Source organism: Sorex fumeus, unplaced genomic scaffold, assembly GCF_029834395.1.
Source record: "Sorex fumeus unplaced genomic scaffold, SorFum_2.1 ptg000019l, whole genome shotgun sequence".
In the NCBI taxonomy this organism is placed as follows: domain Eukaryota; kingdom Metazoa; phylum Chordata; class Mammalia; order Eulipotyphla; family Soricidae; genus Sorex; species Sorex fumeus.
In genome coordinates this window covers 13749634-13772345 of record NW_026606076.1, presented here as the reverse complement: position 1 = coordinate 13772345, position 22712 = coordinate 13749634, and the positions used below count along the sequence as shown (strand labels likewise).

The 22712-nt window shown below is 43.8% G+C and overlaps 1 protein-coding gene and 1 pseudogene across 1 annotated transcript; one reads left to right on the top strand and one right to left on the bottom strand.

Annotated features, from left to right (window-relative positions):
* The first annotated feature begins 356 nt into the window (after positions 1-356).
* LOC130021939 (olfactory receptor 7D4-like) lies at positions 357-1345 on the top strand (annotated as a pseudogene).
* A 2234-nt stretch (positions 1346-3579) lies between these two features.
* Positions 3580-4557, bottom strand: LOC130022338 (olfactory receptor 7D4-like). The gene has a single exon (XM_056113087.1). It carries the CDS (start codon positions 4555-4557, stop codon positions 3580-3582), a length of 978 nt encoding a protein of 325 aa, XP_055969062.1.
* Between the last annotated feature and the right edge of the window lie 18155 nt (positions 4558-22712).

Here is a 22712-nt window from a genome sequence, read left to right as displayed (position 1 = left end):
GAGCCAGGGGTAATCCCTGAGCATTGCCAGGTGTGACCCAGAAAGCAAAAAAAGAAAAAGAAAAAACTAAGTCAGTCCTTGGAATAACCCAATGATCCAAATGGCCACAATCTCTCACCCACCTACAAACACAAAATGACTGCTGGAGGGGCACATGGGAGATTTCTACAAGAAACTGCACTGGGGGCCTTACACACTCTGACTTCCTGACCCCCATGATCTACCCCATCTTCTCTCTCTTTCACTAGCCTGTCATTTCCCCAACATGACCAAACTCACGGCCCCATTAGGAATCTACACATTGTGTTCACTCAGCCCAACATTCTTGACCTTTTCTTATTTTTCCTACAAGCTCCATGGAAGCATCAAACCATGCAGATGCATCATACTTCCTCCTCCTGGGACTCTCTGAGGATCCAGACATACAGCCCCTCCTCTTGGGCAGGTTCCTATCGATGTATCTGGTCACCATGCTGGGGAACCTCCTCATCATCCTGGCCAGCATCTCTGACCCCCGCCTCCACACACCCATGTACTTCTTCCTCATCAACCTGTCCTTCACAGATATCTGCTTCACCTTCACCACCATCCCCAAGATGCTGGTGAACATCCAGGCCAAGAGCAAAGCCATCTCCTACATCGGCTGCCTCACGCAGGTCTACTTTTTTTGTCATTTGGATTTTTGGACAATTTCCTCCTGTGATGGCCTATGACCGCTTTGTGGCCATCTGCCACCCCCTACACTACATGGTCATCATGAACCCCCGCCTCTGTGCCTACCGGGTTCTTATGTGCTGGCTGGTCACTTTCTGGGCTTCCCAGTTTCATATCCTCCTGATGGCGCAATTGACCTGCGTGGGCACTGAGATCCCACATTTCTTCTGTGAATTGTCTCAGGTGCTCAAGATGGACTGCTCAGATATCCTGGTCAATAAGGTTGCCTTGTATGTGTCCACTGCACTTCTGGGCATGATTCCCCTCGGGGGCATCCTCTACTCCTACTCTCATATAGTCTCCTCCCTAATGCGCATGTCCTACAAGAGGGACAAGTACAAAGCCTTCTTCACCTGTGGCTCTCATTTCTCCGTGGTCTCCTTGTTCTATGGCACGGGTCTGGGCGTCTACTTGAGTTCTGTGGCAACTGACGTTTCCAAGAAAAGTGCCGTTGCCTCTGATATACACGGTGGTCACCCCCTTGCTGAACCCCATCAAAGGGGCGCTGGGCAGGCTCCTCTGCGGAGAAGTTATTTGTCAGCGATGGGTCCCTGGGCTAAGGAATGCTATGGCTCCTAAGGAAAATTCAACAGAGAATTTAAAAGCCCTGGGTCGTTATCTCGCTAAGTGACAAGCTCCGTTTCTTCCATGCAAATAGCATGGCAATTATTGGTTCTATTAATCTTCGTATCTTCTCTACCCCTTCTGCAATTCCATTTCCCTTTTTTCTTAAATCTTTGAAGCTCCTAAGCTGTATCTTTGGTCATCTCAGGCTCATGGCCTCTCCCAAGATTCCCAATGCTGAAATGAAGCCTTCATATCCAATGATTCTAGTGTTACCCAAAAAATCTACCCAAGGGATAATGTGCCTCCACTAAGTTGAATTCTGCCTGTGTTTCCCCTGGAAAGAAATAGGTTGGGGAGGTCTGGAATCACACCCTCCTCGTCAATAAGGGAATTCTGATCAAGTCACAGCATGCTGTTGCCATGGGTGAATTCATTTTTCTTCAAAACATTCTTTTGCAATATATCTTCTCCTTTGCCCCACTTTTCATTTGAAGGAGAGAGACTGAACTGGGCATGCCCACACTGAAACAAATGTTTCTGTCATACTTTTTCATGCCAATCTAGTTGTAGTTTTAAACTTCATAGTAGGAACATGAACTAGAAAGCTGTATCATCTAGATGATTGGTAGGAATGAAATGCCTAAAGAATTCTTACAGGCTGTTTTATTCTCTGTCATCTGTCCTTCCTTTCTTTCTCTCTTTCTTTCTTTGTTTCTTTCTTCCTACAGTTGATATCACTTACTTCGTTTTGACATGAAAATCACCCGTTTTTGTGGTTTAGAGTTAAGGTGACTATGTACATCAAAGTCCTGAGATTCAATGCTGTTAAAAAATCTGTGACCCAAAAAAATAAGAAGAAAATTAAAATAAATGAGTTTGCTATGAGGTGAGGAGAAAAGGAAGGAACCTTAGGTTGTTGGTGGAGGATGTTTACAAGAGTGAAAAATTTGGGGAAGAAACATTTAATGCCCAACGGACTCTCTGGCTCCTGGATGAGGGGAGGAGGGATACTGAGGACATTAGTGGTGGAAAATTTACACTGGTGGAGGGATGGGTGTTCAATCATTGTATGACTGAAACTCAAACATGAAAGCTATGTAACTGTAGATCATGGCGATTCAATTAAAAAAAAAAACAAAAATTTCTTGTTTTGTGAGCAGCTACTCCCGGTTCTATCACCAGCCAGAGAAAGTGCCAGGCGTTATCCCCAAGCAAAAAGCTAGGAGTAATCCTGGAGCACTGCCAGGTAGCCCTGATAGTCCCTCTAGCAAGTTCCCAGGTAGTGTCGATCTACTGTTCAAACTTTGATTCAAATTGGGTGACTATTTCAGAGAACTGTCCCAGAGCATTCAGGTGTGGTTAGGAAGCTCTCACACCTCACAGCAGTTCAGTGATAAGTAAAAATATAATAAAATAAAAGAACAAAAGGATTATGAAGACTTAAACAACACATTAGAATTTATGTTTGCAGTTTAAAACTGACAATCATCTGAACAAGTTTCAAATGCACATTTCTACCTTACGATTTAAAGTCACACTAAGGTTGTTGTAAAAAGGAGAGACCAGAGCGTTGGACTGTGGGCTCTGAGTCTGGCTCAGTCTCTCTCTCTTTTATCTGGATAAGTAATGGTGTAAATACCTCAAGGAAAATTTTGAGGAAAGACACGTGCATGCATACACTTGGACAGCAAGCCTGTCTTGATAATCAATCCCTGTCTTTGTGATAATGGTGGGATTTCCATCCCTTATCATTTATTTAAAATTTGTTAAGAATTAAAATTTGCATCATCATTTGACTTGGTACTTGGGAGAAGAATATGATCTTATATCTCACGCTGTGGGGAATGGGTGTGGGAAAGCAGGAGCTATTACAGCAAGTAAGGTGTTTGCCTTGCATGCAGCCAACCTGGGTTCAATCCCCAGCATCCCATATGGTCCCCAAGCAGTGCCAGAAGTTATTGCTGAGTGCACAGTCAGGAGTAACCCCTGATCATTGCCAAGTATGACCCCAAAGAACAAACAAATAAATATATCTCGTGCTGAAATCTCAGAAGAGGGTATGAGTCAAGTTGACCAAAGACAGATCTTGAGGGGATTCGAATAGAGATGGAAAGGGGGAAATAGAATTCCAGATGCAATTGTAGAAAATACACAACTATTAAATTCAATGACTTGCAGAACCTCAGCATAGAAGAAATGAAGTCTGTTTTGGTGAGAAAATGACCCAGGACATTCAAATTCTTCATTAAACCTTCATTGGGGGCCACAGTGTTACTTAGAAATGAGTCCAGGGACCCATCACTGACAAACAATTGCTCGGCTGAGGAGCCTGCCCAGAGCCCCTTTGACATCCTTGTTCCTCAGGCTGTAGATGAAGGGGTTCAGCATGGGGGTGACCACCGTGTACATCACTGAGGCAATAGAATTTTTCTCAGAAGCATGAGTGGCCGCAGAAATGAGATATACACCCAGGCCTGTGCCATAGAACAAGGAGACCACGGAGAGGTGAGACCCACAAGTGGAGAAGGCCTTAGACTTGCCCTTCTTGGAGGACATATGCAGTAGGGAGGAGACGATCTGAGAGTAGGAGTAGAGGATGCCGCTGACAGGAACCACACCCAACAGGGCAGTGGACACGTACAAGGCAGTATGGTCGATGAAGGTGTCCGAGCAGGCTACCTTGAGCATCTGAGCCAGTTCACAGAAGAAGTGTGGAATCTCAGTGCCCACGCAGAAAGTCAGCCGTGCCATCAGGAGGATATGAAACAGGCCAACCCAGAAGTTGACCATCCAGCACATAAGAACCAGATAGACACAGAGGCGGGGGTTCATGATGACCGTGTAGTGCAGAGGGTGGCAGATGGCCACAAAGCGGTCATAGGCCATCACACTCAGGAGGAAATTGTCCACTCCTACAAATAACATGAAAAAGTAGACCTGCGTGAGGCAGCCAATGTAGGACATGGCTTTGTTCTGCTTCTGGATGTTCACCAGCATCTTGGGGATGGTGGTGGAGGTGAAGCAGATGTCTGTGAAGGACAGATTGGTGAGGAAGAAGTACATGGGGGTGTGGAGCCGGGGGTCAGAGATGCTGGCCAGGATAATGAGCAGGTTCCCCAGCACAGTGATCAGGTACATGGACAGGAACATGCCAAAAATGAGAGGCTGCATGTCCGGATCTTTGGAGAGTCCCAAAAGGAGGAATTGTGGTGCTTCTGTTTGGTTTGCTTCCTCCATGTAGCTTATGAATCTGCCAGGGAATATGAAAACAGTCATGGAGGTGGCACTGGGCAACTATCCTGGGGTTCTCACATGTCAAACATCTGCTTTTCTCCTTTGAGCTATCTCCCTGGTATGAGCCACCTGATTTTTATTTTTCTGAAGATAACTATTGACTTAGTCAAATTAACCTATTTCTATTTTAAATATATATGTATTCAGATTTCTTTATTTAAGCATAATTTCTTCATCTCCTACTCACTGTCTCTAATTCTTGTTTTTCTATTTATCAATTTAATCCATTTTCTTGTTTGCAGATTCTTAGAAATCATTCAAGGCAGTTTAACTATTTTCCTGTTAATTTCTCTGATTTTCTTTAATTAAATCACTATATCCTTAATTTAAAAAGGATTGGGGCTGAAGAAACTTTGGTACATCTACACAATGGAGTACTATGTAGCGGTTAGAAAAAATGAAGTCATGAAATTTACATACAAGTGGTACAATATGGAAAGTATCATGCTAAGCGAAATGAGTCAGAAAGAGAGGGATAGACATAGAAAGATTGCATTCATCTGGGGGATATAAAGTAACAAAGTATGAGATTAATACCCAAGAATAGCTGAGATCAGCACCAGGAGGATTCCTCCATAACTTAGAGGCCAGCCGGGTATCCTAGAGGAAAGGGCAGTTCAGATAGAGAAGGGAGCACCAAATAAAGGATGTTTGGAGGATCCTCCCAGGAGGGGAGATGCATGTCGAAAGTAGACTATGGACTGAACATGTTTGCCACTCAATGCCTCTTTTGCAGACCACAACACCCAAAAGAAGAGAGAGAACACAGGGGATTGCCCTGCCACAGAGACAGGGGGGATGGGGGGATGGGGGTGGGAGGGATATTATCCATGGTGGTGGAAAATGGGCACTGGTGGAGGGATGGGTATCTGATCATTGTATAATTGAAACTAAAGCACAAAAAATTGTAAATTTACAACTGTAAAATAAAATAAAATAAAATAAAGGGGAAAAAAAGGATTGGGGCTGGAGCGATAGCACAGCGGGTAGAGTGTTTGCTTTCCACGAGGCCATCTCAGGGTCAATTCCCAGCATCCCATATGGTCCCCCAAGCATCGCCAGGAGTAATTCCTGAGTGCATGAGCCAGGAGTAACCCCTGTGCATCGCTGGGTGTGACCCAAAAAGAAAAAAAAATTAAAATACAAGGATTTTTCACATGAGACGACGTCAAAGTTAAAAAAAAATCACCACTAGAAGAAACATGGGCTAAAATTAAAAGATACTGAAGTAATGGGAGAAACTAGTTGCATATGAAAATCTAATAAAGAGCTAATATCTCAGATACATAAAGCACTCACAAAACTCACCCAAAAAGTTTCTAGAAACCTAACATGGATGGCCAGTAGACACACCAAAAAATGTTTATAGTTATTTATTTCCAGGGAATTGTGATCAAAATGACATAGAAATATCACTCCATATCAATGAGCATGACCTATATCAGAAGCCTGGAAATAATCAGTATTGGCAGGGATACAATGAAAAATGAACCCTCATTCGCTATTAAAAGGAACATTGTCTGGTTCAGTCTGGTTCAGAAATCTGAAGATTTCTCAAAACGTGAAAGTACAGCTTCCCATATTGCCTAGTGATTTTAGGTCTTGGCCTCTACCACAAGCACAAAAAAAAAAGATACAAGCTTCCCTATATTCACTTCAAAGCTAAATCCAATAGCCAAGGTATCAAAACAACCCTACTGTCAGATGTTAGATAAAATGTAAGATATACGGTCTCTCTACACAATGGACACTGTCATCAAAAGGGAGGAATTAATCCTGCCTTTTGCGTCAATATAGAAAGAGTCAAGGTTATCTTGTTAGGTGAAATAAGTCAGGAAAGACCAACACTGATGAGTTCACTCATGTATGGTATATTAAGAAATAAAACATAGGTGGACACAGAGTCAGATGACTGACTTTTGACCACAAGACTGAGGTGACCAAGATGGGGAGGGAGGAATGTTTGTGAGGTGGGAGAAGAAGAGACACAAGATAGAAGTGACACAGATCATGGTGTAGAGTATTCTTAATTTGGTAGTGGTGCAAGTGCAAAATTTGCACTCCTGAAGAGTAAATGCTAACACTCCAGTAACCATATAACCTAATCAACAATTAAAAATAACCATAAGCTTTCGGAGGCCACAAGTTGCCCCCCACAAGCGGCTTTCTGGCATGGCCATGGCCCCAGAGGCACACAGACCTAGTTCAGAACTCAGCAGCTTGCGGCAGAAATGTGAATGGATTATGCGTTAAACTACAGCACCGTGCCCCCCCACCAGGGGAGGAAAGGGTGTCTGTCTCTTCCACCTCCCCCCCCACACCGCGCAGCACAGTGGCCGCCACCTCAGAGCTTATTGGGCAGTCAGGTATGAGCAGGCAGTGACAGGACAACTGCACCCTCATGGGATGGGGGCGGAACCGGCACGTCCTTCATGCCCTACCAAGGCCACGAGTTGCCCCCCATGAGTGGCTCTCTGGCACAGCCAGAGCACACAAATCAATCTCGTAATTTTCCGGCTTTTGGCAGAAATCCCTCCAGACTTAATTAGTAAAATATCAGAAAGCCAAAATCGCGTGGCCACAATAGTGGCCTTTCCACAATGCCATGTCAGCAGTTCTGATTGTTGGGAGGAAATTCCAAATAATAATGGTGCATCTTTTGTCGAAATAATGAATATAATCAAAGTAGAGAGAGAGTTAAGTAGAAATCATCTGCCTCACAAGCATCAGGAGGGGTGGGAAGGGGGGTATATTGGGGGTTTTGGTGGTGAAAAATGCACTGGTGAAAGGATGGGTGTTTGATCATTGTATGACCGAGACTTAAACCTGAAAGCTTTGTAACTTTTCTCATGGTCATTCAATAAATAAATTTTAAAAAAAGAAGAACATTCAGTCCAAGATTTCACTTTCTCCTCAAATAAGGAGAAAATATAATCATGGTAAGAGTATTTACTGAATAGCCTAGAATTCAGAGTTCAAGCTTCAGTGATATGCTATAAAGAGATGTTTCATTGGTCTACAGTTTTGACCAATGAAAAATGCAAAATGGTATTTTAAGTTAATGTTTCAAATAAAATTTCAGGCACCAGGGAGTTAGCTCAAGCACATGCTTAGCCTACCTAAGATCTGAATTCAATCCCCTTTCCCCGTGTTTACCCACTCCTCACAGCGCCACCGTATGGCCGTGTGACCCTAGCACTGCTGGCTGCCCAGAGGCTGGAAGAGGTCTACTAGGAGTGACCTCTCTAACAAATGGTCACGGTCACGGTCACGAAATAATGAATATAATCAAAGTAGAGATAGAGTTAAGTAGAAATCATCTGCCTCACAAGCATCAGGAGGGGTGGGAAGGGGGGTATATTGGGGGTTTTGGTGGTGAAAAATGCACTGGTGAAAGGATGGATCCTCCCGTTGTTCATCGATTTGCTCAAGCGGGCCCAGTAACGTCTCCATTGTGAGACTTGTTGTTACTGTGTTTGGCATATTGAATATGGCACAGGTAGCTTACCAGGCTTTGTATCTTGCCGTGCAGGCAAGAAACTCTTGGTAGCTTGCCAGGCTCTCTGAGAGGGGCGGAGGAATTGAACCCGGCTCGCCCAGGCCCCCTGCACACAAGGCAAACGCCCTACCACTGTGCTATCGCTCCAGCCCTAACAAATGTTAAAATAAATAAATAAAATGAAATTTCCTTGTATAGATGAAAAAATAACCATAAGCTTTCATTCCAAATAATCTTAACTGTAGGACCTTGTCTTCCTCTGTGAAACTTTCCCTCATCAGCTATCTTTCATATGACCTTTTCATTTTCTTCCTGAAAAAGGGGTAACCACTGTTACCTTCTTTGTGAGATTAAAATCTCTTCAGTTGAGACTTGAGCGATAGCACAGCGGGTAGAGAGTCTGCCTTGCATGCAGCTGACTTGGGTTCAATTCTCAGCATCCCATAGGGTCCCCTGAGCACTGCCAGGAGTAATTCCTGAGTGCATGAGCCAGAAGTAACTCTGCTACAACGCTGGGTGTGACCCAAAAAGCAAAAAAGAAAAAAAAAACAAATAAACAAAAATTTCTTCAGTTTTAATAGGATCTCTATAAATGATAGATAATACTATTCTTTGTTATTCTATTCCCACATGACAGTGATTTTGACCTAGACCACTTACAAAGTCCAATGTAAATCTAGGTACTAGGAACAAGGGTCATGAGTCAGATTTCTTGAAATAGAATTTTGGGTCACAACTACCTGTGTGACTTGGAGAATTTAATCTGTCTCGGGTGTAGAGACCTCACCTCTTCCAATCAGAAGAGGGAATCGCAGACACATTCAATAAGATGACAAGTGAATTAAATGAGTGAATGTGTGTCATTTTGTCTGGTGTAATTTCTTCAACAACTTGTGCATACTTGCAAACTATCTGCAATCCTAGAACTATCTCCATGGTCCTCTACCTGAAGAATACAAATAAAATAAAACTATAAATGAAACAAAAGAACACCTTCTTGAACAGGTTATGTGGGAATTCACCCCCATGACCAAAAAAAAACCCCAAGGGTGAGCTATGCCCCTAGGTAAGACAGTTTAGGTAATGGAAAGGGGTTGCAAAAATGCACCCAGGAAAGAAGAATATATATTGAAAGAATAAAATAGTGAGCAAATATATGCTGTTGCAAAACTATGCCAGGCAAGCACAGAATAAGACTGTTTAGAGTCTGGGGCTGGAACGATAGCACAACGGATAGGTTGTTTGCCTTGCACTCGTCAGATCCGGGTTTCGATTCCCAGCATCCCAATGGTCCCCCAAAAACCGCCAGGAGTAATTCCTGAGTGCAGAGCCAGGAGCAACCCCTGAGCATCGCTGGGTGTGACCCAAAAAGCAAAACAAATGAATATGTTTTGTTTTGTTTTGTTTTTTAAAAAAAAAAAAAGGAAATTAGGGACTGGAGCAATAGCACAGCGGGTAGGGCATTTGCCTTGCACGTGGCCGACCCGGGTTTGATTCCCAGCATCCCATATGGTCCCCTGAGCACCGCCAGGAGTGATTCAATTCCCAGCATCCCATATGGTGCCCCGAGCACCACCAGGAGTGATTCCTGAGTGCAAAGTGAGGAGGAACCCCTGAGCATCGCCGGGTGTGACCCTAAAAGCAAAAAAAAAAAAAGAAAAAAAAGGAAATTAGATCAAAGATGATACAAAGACAGTAATGGAAGGTATGGAATCATCTCAACCATTAAAACTAGAACCCCCAAATGGCTCAGTGATTGCTCCTTGGCATCTATCCCAAGATCACATCTATGTTCATTTCAGCACTGTTTACAATAGCCAAGATCTGGAATTGATCCAAATACCCAACAACAAATGAGCGGATGAAGAAATCATGTATAGGAACAATGGAAAATTTTTCAGCTATGAGAAAAGATGCAATCTTGCTGTTCGCTACAACTTAAATGGAATGAGAGGGTTTCAAAATAAGCTAGCGGGAGAAGGTCAAATGCCAGGTGATCTCACTTATCTGTGGGATATAAAGAAGCAGATCAAGGAAATGGATAGAGGTCAGTGAGGGAGTGGGGAGGATGGGGAGAAATCCTGTTTGCAGAGCTGAGTTTATGAAGGTGAAGGATGGGGTGCAGGGGAGGGATAGAGCAGACTGGAAGTGACATATGGACAGTGATGAAGTGTCCTTGAGTGTCCTTGACATGTTGTTGGTGAAGAGGAAATAGCATCGAAATCCAAATCACAAACACTATCACTATTCCAAGCAAGTTACACCTATAATAAAATACTAAACATATATTCAGCAGAAAAAGCTTATAAGGAAGAAGCAATTGCATCTTATCCAAATCACAAGCATTATTACTATTCCATCCATGTTGCATCAGTAATAAAACACTAAAATTATATTAAGTAAGAAAGGTTCATGGGGAGTACTGAGCAATCTGATAGAAAACTGCCATAAACACATAATTGGAGAAAATAAACAGACAAGTAATATACAACACCTATTAACTTCTCATATATATATACAATTCCTGAAAGTGACTAAGAAAAAAACAGGACTCATACCAATTTCGGGGGAAATAATAAAGTGAAAAACAATGTATTTTGTACCTCATTCCCTTTATAAATTTTGGACTATAGTAAAACGTTCCTATGCAGCAGTTTCATAATGCTGCAGGACATCAGAACAAGAAACTCATGACAAAACAAAAAAATTAAAATAAATTCAACATGAAGGACTACTTATTTCAGAGTTAAAGTAATCTTACTGATTAAGAAATGTAACACATGGGGGTATGGTGCTGCCAGCTGGTCAATGTGTACCTGTGAGGTGAGTGCATCAGGAGCCTGATGGCAATGTCAGACTTTCAGATACCCCAAAATTGCTGCTGTGCCTTTGGCCAGACCCCAAAAACTTGGGGCAAAGTTTACCAAGAAAGTAAATGGCCAAAAGTTAGGTATGTGGGAGACATACCCACAAAGCACCTCCGGCTCAGCTATATAATTGGAGGCATGACCTCTCTGGTTCCTGATCTAACTGCTTAATGGCCATGATATCAGAGTCTCAGAAACGAATCTCGAAACCCAAAGGCTTTTGGCAGAAATGCGTCCTGTTCTTGCAGTAGGTTACTGGCACTGGGCCACTCCAGGTGGGAATAGGTTTCGTGCCTTGGCCTGTTCCCCCTGGCGGCATGGTGACCACCATCCTCCAGAGGCCACTGGACAGTCAGGTTTGGGCCTGCAGTGATGAGACACACGGGGCCTCACCACATGGGGGTGGAACCGACTCTTTCTCCCCATCCCAACGAGACCCCGAGTCGCCGCCTACAAATTGCCTCTCTGGCTCCTAATCAAACTGATTAACAGCCATGATACTGGAGACTCAGAAACAAATCTTGAAACCCAGCGGCTTTTGGCAGAAATGCATCTGGACTGCATACAAGGTGGCCGCCGGATCAGAGCTTATTGGAAAGCCAGGTATGAGTCGGCCGTGACAGGGCAACTGCAGTCTCATGGGAAGGGGGGCAATACTGGCTCATCCTTCATGCCCTACCGAGTTCACGAGTTGCCCCCCACAAGTGGCTCTCAGGCACAGCCATGGCTCCAGAGGCAAAAGGACTTAATCCAAGCCCAGAAGCTTGCAGCAGAAAAGTGAGTGACCATGCATTAAACTACAGCGCCATACCTCCCCAGGAGGGAAAGGGTGTTGCTCCCTTCCGCCTTTTCCCCCACTGGCAGCAAGGTGGCCACCACCTCAGAGAGTATTGGAAAGCCAGGTATGAGCCAGCGGTGACAGGGCAACTACAGTCTCATGGGAAGGAGGGCAGTACTGGCTCGTCCTTCACGCCCTATCGAGGTCACGAGTTGCCCCCCACAAGCGGCTCTCTGGCATGGCCATAGCTCCAGAGGCAAAAGGACTTAATCCAGAACCCGGCAGCTTGCGGCAGGAAAAGTGAATGGACCATGCGTTAAACTATGGCGCCATGTCTCCCCGGGAGGGAAAGGGTGTTGCTCCCTTCCACCTTTTTCCCCCCTGGCAGCAAAGTGGCCACCGCCTCAGAGCTTATTGGAAGGCCAGGTATGAACTGGAAGTGAAGGGGAAACTGCAGTCTCATGGGAAGGGGGATGGTACCGGCTCATTCTTCACGCCCTACCAAGGTCATGAGTTGCCCCCCCCACAAGCGGCTCTCTGGCACGGCCATGGTTCCAGAGGCAAAAGGACTTAGTCCAGAGCCCAGCAGCTTGCAGAAGAAAAGTGAATGGACCATGCATTAAACTACGGCGCCATGCCTCCCCAGGAGGGAAAGGGTCTCCGGCACAGCCATAACATCAGACACACAGAAACCAATCTCTTAATTATCTGGCTCTTTGCAGAAATCCAAAATGACGTGACATTATATGATTCTCATAACCAGCTATAGAAAACAAAATATTTCACAATGCCTTTTCAGCAATTCTGATTGTTTGGGGGGAAATTCTAAACAATAATGGTGCATCTTTTGTCGAAATAATGAATGTAATCAATGTAGAGAAGAGTTATGTAGAAATCATCTGCCTCACAGGCATTTGGAGGGGTGGGGGGGTGGGGTATACTGGGGTTCTTGGTGGTGAAAAATGAGTACTGGTGAAGGGAAAGGTGTTTGATCATTATATGAGTGAGACTTAAACCTGAAAGCTTAGTAACTTTTCCCACAGTGATTCAATAAATAAATATAAAAATTTAAAAAATAAAAAAATTAAGGTGGAGTTCATGCCCAATTCAATCAGCTAATCAGTGGCTGAATAAATAGTAGTACTCCTACAAAAGAAAAAAGAAATGTAACACAAGCAATATATTCTTTATATTGTCTATGCCTGAATGGTGGGGAAAGGAAAAAAGAAAACAGTGCCTAACATAGAGTCAGGCCAGGGACTGGAAGGAAAACTGGAAACATTGGTGGAGGGAAGAGGTGGACACTGTTGGAGGGATGGGTGCTGGAACATTACATGCCTGAAACTCAATCATAAATAACTTCATAACTCTGTAATTCATGATGATCCAATTAAGAAATATCAATACATCATAGATCGTAAATACACATAGTAGATGCACACTATTTGAAGCGATAGCATAGTGAGTAGGGCGTTTGCCTTACATGCGGCCAACCCAGGTTGATTCCTCTGTCCCTGTCAGAGAGCCCGGCAAGTCACCAAGAATATCTCGCCCACACTGCAGAACCTGGCAAGCTCCCCGTGGCGTATTCTATATGCCAAAAACAGTAACAACAAGTCTCACAATGGAGACGTTATTGGTTCCCACTTGAGCAAATTGATGAACAATGGGAGGACAGTGCTACAGTGCTAGATGCACACTAAAAAGCAATACGACCATTGAGCAGAATTTAAAATCCTTTGTAAAAAAAGGTATTTTAAAAAGTAAGAGATTACAACAAAAGGTGATTGTTGCAGGAATATACCTAGCACATGATGAAAGGTTATTTCCTTAAAGACTCGTAAGTAAAGGGGGTTATGACTATGTAGGGAACATTACATTTGGCTGTGACTGTTCTGTAGTTCTAGATGTCAAATTATTATGTTGTACACCGAAAATGACATTGTTATCCACCAATGTCACCTCAACAGTGTGAAAAATAAAAATAGCATCTTCCTCAAACTATTAAGCAACATCATACTGTATGAAGTGGAAAAGAGACAACAAAGCAATATCAGAAAAGCATTTTCTCACAGTACCATCATCATTTCCTAGAACCTACATTGTGATCCAGGCTGATCATCGACAATGATTGAGGATTATTTCCTATGATCACTCACCTCCTGGAGTGCCTGAATATCTTCTGCTTGCATGCCAAGTTATCCAAATCTTTCAGAAAACACTAAGTCTAAAGGAACCATCCAGGTCGTCCCAGGCAAACACCTGGGGTTGGAATGATGGACAACAAGTGGGCTTTTGAAGTGCAGAAAAGTCAGGTTGGTGCTGGGATAAAACTGACAGCACCAGTGGGACAGGCATGTTACTTCTCTTGTCTATAGGTCAGTTATCTGGGAGCAAAGGAGGGAGATATGGAGCATTGATCCATTAGGGATTCCCAGAGGCAAATTCTCAAAACTCCCAATTAAAAGCATTTCCTCTGGATACTCAAACAGAAACTCTGCTTGACAACTCCACTCCCAGTTGTCAAATCTGTGTCCCTGATGCTGCCTTTCTTCCCATTCCCTGACTAGTTATTATTAGCCATTGCTGAAATAATTAGTAATACTTTTAATAATCACATATCTGGTGGGGCTGAAAAGATACTAGAGCTGATAGGATGTTCGCCTTGCATGTTGCCGACCCAGCTTCAATTCCTGGCACCATAAAGGGTCTCCTAAGCACCACAAGTGGTAATTTCTTTTTTTTTTTTATTTTTTTATTAGTGAAACACCATGAGGTACAGTTGTAGATTTACAAATTTTTGTGCTTGGATCTTGGTCATACCACGATCATATACCCATCCCTCCACCAGTGCCCATTTTCCACCACCAGGATAATATCCCTCCCCCCCCATCCTCCCATCCCCCCCATCCCCCCCTGCCACTGTAGCAGGGCATTCCCTTTTGTTTTCTCTCTCCTCCTGGGTGTTGTGATCAGCCAATGAGGCATTGAGTGGCGAACATGTTCAGTCCAGTCTACTTTCAACCTGCATCTCCCCTCCTGGGAGGATCCTCCAAACACCTTCCACTTGGTGTTCCCCTTTCTATCTGAATTGTCCTTTCCCCTAGAATACCCAGCTGGCCTCTAAGTTATGGAGTAATTCTCCTGGTGTTGCTCTCAGCTATTCTTGGGTATTAATCTCATATTTTATTATTTTATATCCCCCAGATGAATGCTATCTTTCTATGTCTATCCACAAGGGGTAATTTCTAAGTGAGTCAGGAGTAACCTCTGAGCATTGCCAGATGTGCCCCCTCCCCCTAAAAAAAGAATCATATAACTGGTGAGTCAATAAAAATGATAAAGTCCAACACTGGTCACTCTTCTAGACTAGCCACTGAACTCATTGTGGCAGAAAAACAAATGTCATTCTTGGTTCTCTTGAAAATTGAAGCTGCCATTAGGTTTCAAGGATTAGAGCCAGAAACCTACCTCCTAAATTTGGGAAGTGCTTTGGGACATACTTGGCTGTGTTCAGAGACCATGTGTGGTGCAAGGAATCAAATCAGAATGGGCCTCATGCAAGGCAAGTGTCTCAAGTCCTGTATCTCTCCACCCTAGAAAACCTAACTTTCAATTCATGTGATTGGGGCTTTACCCTTCCTTCCCAACATGAGACTTCTCTGAAGACAAACCAATGCTGTCCAACATTTCACTGACTGGCACAAAATTCTCATTATCTGCTAACAGAGTTTATGGACATACCTTTGGAAAATGATTATGCTGAGGTGGTTGGCTCCACTAGCGATAATGTTGGTGATCCCGTGTTCCAATACCACATCCTCCACTTTTGGAACGTGGTCAGATGGTCATGTCCACCACATGAATTTAGGGATTTGGTTTGTTTGTTTGTTTGTTTGGGGACCATACCAGCAATGTTCAGGGCTTACTCCTGGCTCTGCACTCAGGAATTACTCCTGGTAGTGCTCAGGAGAAACCTATGAGGTGCAAGCAATCAAACCCAGGTTGCCCACATGCAAGACAAGTGCCTTCCCCACTGTACTATCTCACTGTACTGGCTGTACTTTTATTGCTGATGCCTTGACCAATGTGAGTTCTTTCTCCTTGCATTATGCAATGAGAATTTTACCATGAAGTCTCAAGTAAGCTTTTTTAAAGAAGTTTTGTTGGATCACTGTGAGATACACTTACAAATTTGCATGATTGAGTTTCAGTCAAAGGATGCTCAAGCACCATCCCTTCACCAGTGCACATTTTCCACTACCATTGTTCCCAGTGTCCCATCCACCACCTCCTCTCCACCCCACACCCTGCCTCTGTGGCAGGTACAATCTTTCTTTCTCTTAATTTTGGGCATTATGATTTGCAATACAGATACTAAGAGGTCATCGTGTTTGGTCTTCGGTGTACTTTCAGCACACATCTCCCATCCTGGACTATCCCTCTAATCATCATTTACTTAGTGGTTCCTTTTCCATCCCAACTGCTCTTCCCCCCAGCACGTGGGCTGGCTTACAAACCATGGTGTGATCCTTCTGGCCCTTATCTCTACTGTCCTTATTTACTTTCTCATATTATGCTACTTTATATTCCACAAATGAATGCAGTCATTCTATGTCTGTCCTCTTTCTGACTCATTTCACTTAGCATGTTACTCTCCATGTCCATCCACTTATATGTGAATTTCATGATTTCATCTCTTCTAACAGCTGCATAGTATTCCATTGTTTAGATGTACCAGAGTTTCTTCAACCATCATCTGTTCTTGGGCACTTAGATTTTTTCCATATTCTGATTAAAATAAACTTACAAGCAAGCTTTCTTTGCCAAACTGAAGAGACTTATGAACCTGAGGGACTGCCCAGCCTGAGGGCAAGGGTCTCAGCGTACTGACAAGCCCTAAATCTAAACCCAGGCAAGGTTTTTTAACCATTTGTGATTTCAGTCTCCTTGGCTCCATCAGTCCACTTTCTCATTAGCTAAAGCAAACAAGTAATGTTTCAGTACATAAACCAGATGTTATGCAGTTAGCTTTGATCTGTTCATTAAGGTATAAACTTGCCTCTCTCTGCAGCTGGAAAAAAGCAATGTATGTGCAGGCTGTTTCCAGTTCATTCTTTCCTTGGGGAACCTTGCTCTGATTTTCAGCCTTTGGACAGCCCCCTGCTTTTCTGCTAACTTTGGATCACTTAATCACACTTCCATACAACAGTGCCCATCTATGCCGACTGCTCGAGTGCCAGGTCCCTCCACTGTGTTTCCAAAGCCATTTGTTTTGTTTCCCTCCTCTTACACTTTTATAGGCCATAGTTAATCCCACTGGGCATCATCTAAGAGCTGACTTTGTTTCCTTGGACCCTGCATACGAAAGAGAGCATTTGTGTACAATCTGTCTTTTTCCTTGCTGGTCTATAGCATGACACCCTTCCATTTCATCAGTTGCATAAAATGGCAAGATTTCATCTTTTCTCAGAAATGAGTAATATTCTGTTGTGTACAGAGATCTCTACAACTTCTTTGTCCACTCATCCCGTGGTTGGACACTTGGGCTGTTTCCAATTTATATTACTTGAGTAATATAAATAATATCCAGCAGAAGCAAACACGTGGGCTCTGACATGACTAAGTTTGCCTAAAGAGACAAAAAAGACCTTTGGGTTGGTGGTGGAGGGTAATTGGCACCTGGTGGTAGGTGTGGCGTGATAATACTGCCCCCTAAAACACAGAAACATTTATTGTTCTTGACACTAATGTTACCGCAATAAGTTAATAATTTTTCAGAAAACAAAATTTATTTACCACATGGGGTAATGTAATGTAGTAAAGGGGGAGTCCTAGATCACCCTTACCCCAGAGTATAGGGAGGAGGACAGAGAAGGAAAACTCAAGGAAGAAAGGAAGATGAGAAAGGGAGGTAATGGAGGAACAGGGGTCAGGGGCTTCAGTTATACTGGTGATGTGGTGATGTAGTCATATATCCAAAGCACAGACTCAACAACACTGAAACCGTAAGTTTTAAACTACAACTACAGAACTCTGAAATGTGCCTGTCCAGGTGTTACATGTGTGTAAGTGTGTGTATGTTTGTCTGTGTGTGTATGGGAGGGAGAGGGTTGGGAGAGGGAGTGTTAAGTCCAGGAGTCTGGGTTCCCAAGCAGCGAGACGGACAGAAGCTCTAACTCAATAATGCAAAAGCAGCAGGAATTTTATTCCAGTAATACTGGGGTCAACTATCTCACCCACAAAGTGGTCTCTTGATAGTGACCCCAACTTCAGGCAGAAAGCAGTTTATATATGGTTTGATTACATAAGCAGTACATGCCTTATTGTTTCCGAAAAGAAATCTTACTTAGTTACCAAACAAAGGTGTTTTGGCAAGTGTCTAAGGTAACAGTGGTCAGGCAACAATTAAACAATAATATCAAGTATCAGTACCAGTTTTATGATTACATAGACTTCTCGTTCTTTTAGGGTTAACAAAAAGCAACTTTTGGGGCATTGTGACAATTAATTGAGCCCACTTGCTGAGCCTAGGAACTTTCCCAGGTGGGTGCAGGTTGACCAGTTACACATTGTTTCATTGCTGAGAAACTGAATCTGTTCCAGTTCCAGGAACTAACTTGAGGCCTACCTGATTTTTCTCATTTCTGCCGCCTGTCATGGCCTCAGTTTCACCCTTACAGGGTCAAGGAAGATCTAGGAGTCTGTGCCCCTCCCCCCACCTTTACTACATTGCATTCCTTCATCTGGTTATTTTATGTAAGCAAAATTATCCTACATTTGTCTTTCTTCCTCTGGCTAACTTCACTTAACAGGATATCTTCCAGTTCCATCCAACTTGTAGGAAATTGCATGATTGCATTGTTCCTTCAGAGGCATAGCGTTCCCTGGCACAAGGGGACCTTTGTCCTCTTTTCCTCAAGATCTGGAGCTCAGATCTGAAACCTAGAAGCAGTGACCCTGTGTTTGTGCAGAGGGAGGGCAGCTGCTTGTTGTGGTTAGTTCACTGAAAGGACTGGCCACAGGGGACCTGAGGGGAAGTCTTCAGAAGCCGCTGCTCCAGGTGTAGATGACCAGAATACACTTCCTGTGATGCGAGAAAGATCAATATCTGCAGTGAAGTCTTTGTGAGGTTCTCCGTACAGCCATCCCAAATGGCGAGCCGAGTGGTGCATTATCTAATTCTAAACTAGTGTCCTTGATCTTTTGGCGCTAATATCCAGAAAAGGAATTGGCACATCTTATAGGAGCAGTTTTTATTTCTTGATGATTCCCCCAATATTGTATTGCAGCATAAATTAGAGATTTACCAATTTCTGTTTCCAAGAACAAAAACTAATATTTCTATGTCTCCTTAATTCATGCAACAATTACTAAAATTTGGAGTCTTGGGCTCAAGAGATAGTCCAGGGGTTAAGTTTCTTGTTTTACAGAAACTGGAAACAACCTGAGCTCTTAAGAACAGACGACAGGGTGGGGGAGGGAGAGTGGCTAAAGCGATAGCAGAGCGAGTAGAGTATTTGCCTTACACATGGCCGACCTGGGTTTGATTCCCAGCATCCCATATGGTCCCCTGAGCACCACTTAATCACTTAATCACTTAACTTCCCGTTAGTCGTCGATTTGCTCTAGCGGGCGCCAGTAACGTCTCCATTTGTCCCTGTCGCGTGCTAGTGTAGCCCAATGGCATCTGTTCGCTCCAGGAACATGAAGGGCCTCAAACCGATCGTTCATGATCTTGAGGAAGAAGTCTGACCATCTGGAAGGAGGGCGGCCACGCGGTCTTTTGGCATCCCGTGGAATCCAGTCGGTAAAAGCTCTAGTCCAGCGGTCGTCTTTAAATCTCATTACGTGACCAGCCCATCTGATTTTCGACACCTTGGCATATGAGACAGCGTCCCTGATTCTTGATCGTCGACGGATGTCAGAACTCCGGATTCTCTCTCTCATTTGAGTGAAACGTGATATTCCAAGCATAGCTCTTTTTGTTCTTCTTTGGGAGACCTGAATAGCGTTCTCATCTTGTTTGCGTAGGGCCCAGGTCTCTGAGGCATATGTTAATGCAGGAAGAACAGTGGAATCAAAGAGATGTGCCAGGAGCCGGAGGTTCTTCGTCCTCTTAGCTATTTCTTCGACGTTCTTGAAGGCGTTCCAAGCCGCTCTCTTCCTCCTGCGCAGCTCGAGTGCCAGGTCATTTGTCATGTTGACCTCTCGACCTAGGTACACATAGCTGTTGCATTCGGAGATGGTCATTCCGTTGAGAGCGAATGGGGCGTCAGGAACAAGGCTGTTTCTCATAAACATTGTCTTCGTAAGATTCAGCTGTAGTCCTACCTTTCCACACTCACGGTCAAAGTCGGCCAGCATTTGTGCTGCTTGGCTGATGTTTGGTGTTATTAAAACAATGTCATCAGCAAAGCGGAGGTGGTGTAGTTGCCGACCATCTATCTTCACTCCCATTCCTTCCCATTCCAGTCGTCGCATGATGTTCTCGAGGGTGGCACTGAAGAGTTTTGGTGAAATGGTATCACCCTGCCGCACCCCTCTCTTGACATCAACGATGTCAAGAGATGCCGCTCTGTTTAACGTTCATTGATTTAAAGAAGGCCTTTGATTCTGTTGAGATGGAAGCGGTCATTGAAGCCCTAGCCAATCAGGGCATTCAAGCCCAATACATCAGGATCCTCCATGAGCTGTATTGCGGATTCACTACCAGGATCTCACCCCTGAGCACCATCAGGAGTAATTTCTGAGTCCAACACCAGGAGTAACCCCTGAGAATCGCTGGGTGTCACTCAAAAAGCAAAAAACAAACAAACAAAAAAGAACAGATGGCTGGGGGCTAGAGCAATAGCATAGCGGGTAGGGCATTTGTCTTGCTCGCAGCCAACCCAGGTTCAATTCCCAGCAACCCATATGGTCCCCTGAGCACCGCCATGGATATTTCCTGGGTGCAGAGCCAAGAGTAACCCTTATGCATCACCAGGTGTGACTCAAAAAAAAAAAAGAGAACAGACTGGTTAAAGAAACTTTAATACATCTACACAATGGAATATTATGCAGCTGTTAGGAAAAATAAAGGTTTGAAATTTGAGTAAAAGTGGATGTACATGGAGAGTATCATACTAAGTGAAATGAGTCAGAAAGAGAGAGACAGACATAAAATCACTGCACTCTTGTGGAATATAAAATAACATAATGTGAGACTGATACCCAAAGACAGTAGAGACAAGGGCCAGGAGGACTGCTCCATGATTGGAAGCCTGCCTTATGAGCTGGGGGGAAAGGCAGCTGGAATAGAGAGGGGATCACTAAGTCAATGATGGTTGGAAGGATCACTTAGTATGGGAGATATGTGCTGAAAGTAGATAAAGGACCAAACATTATAACCTCTTAGTATCTATATTGTAAACCATAATGCCCAAAAGTAGAGAGAGTAAGAGGGAAATTGTCTGCCATAGAGGCAGGGGGAGGGATGGGATGGGGAAGGGATACTCGGTTCATTGATGGTAGAAAATGTGCACTGGTGAAGAGATGGGTGTTCAATCATTGTATGACTGAAACTCAAACACGAAAACTTTGTAGCTCACGGTGATTCAATTAAAAAAAATGTTTCTTGTTTGTGAGCAGCTACCCCCAGTTCTATCCCCATCCTCAGATAGTACTAGGCGTTATCCCTAAGCAAAGAGCCAGGAGTAATCCCTGAGCACTGTCAGGTAGCCCTGGTGGTCCCTCCAGTGAGGTCCCAGGGAGTGCTGCATTACTGGTCAACCCTTGATCCAAACCGGGTGACTACCTCAGAGTACTGTCCCTGACATTCAGGAGAGGTTAGGAAGCTCTCGCACCTAACAGTGATTCAGTGATAAGTGAAAATATAGTAAACTAAAAAGATAGACGAACAATTATGTAGACTTAAGCAACGTATTAGAATTTATACTTGCAGTTTAAAACTAACAATCATCTGAACAAGTTTCAAATGTACATTTCTACCTTGGGGTTTAAAGCCATATCAAGGTTGTTGTGAAAAGGAGAGACCACACCATTGGGTTGTGGGCTCTGAGTCTGGCTCAGTCTCTCTTTCTTTTATCTGGAAAAGTACAATAGTGTAAATGTCTCAAGGAAGATTTTGAGGAAAGACGCATGTATGCATACACTTGAGCAGAGGGCCTGTCTTGACTGGTCTTTACCGTCTTGAGATGATGGTGGGATTTCCATCCCTCATTATTTATTCTAGGGGAGAAATAGAAGAATTAAAATTTGTTGAGGTACATCATCATTGGACTTGGTACTTGGGAGAAGAATATCACCACTTTGCATCTCGCTCTGTGGGGGAGGAGTACGGGAAGGCAGGAGCTATTACAGCAAGTAAGGTGTTTGCCTTGCATGCAGCCGACCTGGGTTCAATCCCCAGCATCCCATATGGTCCCCAAGCAGTGCCAGAAGTTATTGCTGAGTGCAGAGTCAGGAGTAACCCCTGAGCATTGCCAAGTAAGACCCAAAAAACAAACAAATAAATAAATCTTATGCTGAAATCTCGAAAAGGGTATGAGTCAAGTTGACAGATTTTTTTTGTAATAGATCCCCATGAGGTAAAATTACAGACTTACAAACTTTTGTGGTTACGTTTCAGTCATACAATGCTAGTACCCATCCCTCCGCCAGTGCCCATTCTCCACAAGCAATGATCCCAGTATGCCTTCCCCAACCCCCACCTCATCCCCCTCACACCGCCCTGATTCTGTGGCAGGGCATACCCTTTTGTTTTGCTCTATCATTTTGGGTGTTGTGGTTTGCAATAGAGGTATTGAGTGGCCATCGAGTTCAGTCTATAGTCTATTTTCAGAACGCCTCTCCCATCCCGAGTGGGAGCTCCAAGCACCATTTACTTGGTAGTCCCTTATGTATCTGAACTGCCTTTTCCCCCAGTGTGTGAGGCCAGCTTCCAAGCCATGGAGCAATCCTCTTGGTGCTTATCTCTACTATTCTTGAGTGT

Bases quoted from the DNA above. Each gene is read 5' to 3' on its own strand.
- LOC130022338 (XM_056113087.1), bottom strand. From the start codon at position 4,557: ATGACTGTTTTCATATTCCCTGGCAGATTCATAAGCTACATGGAGGAA.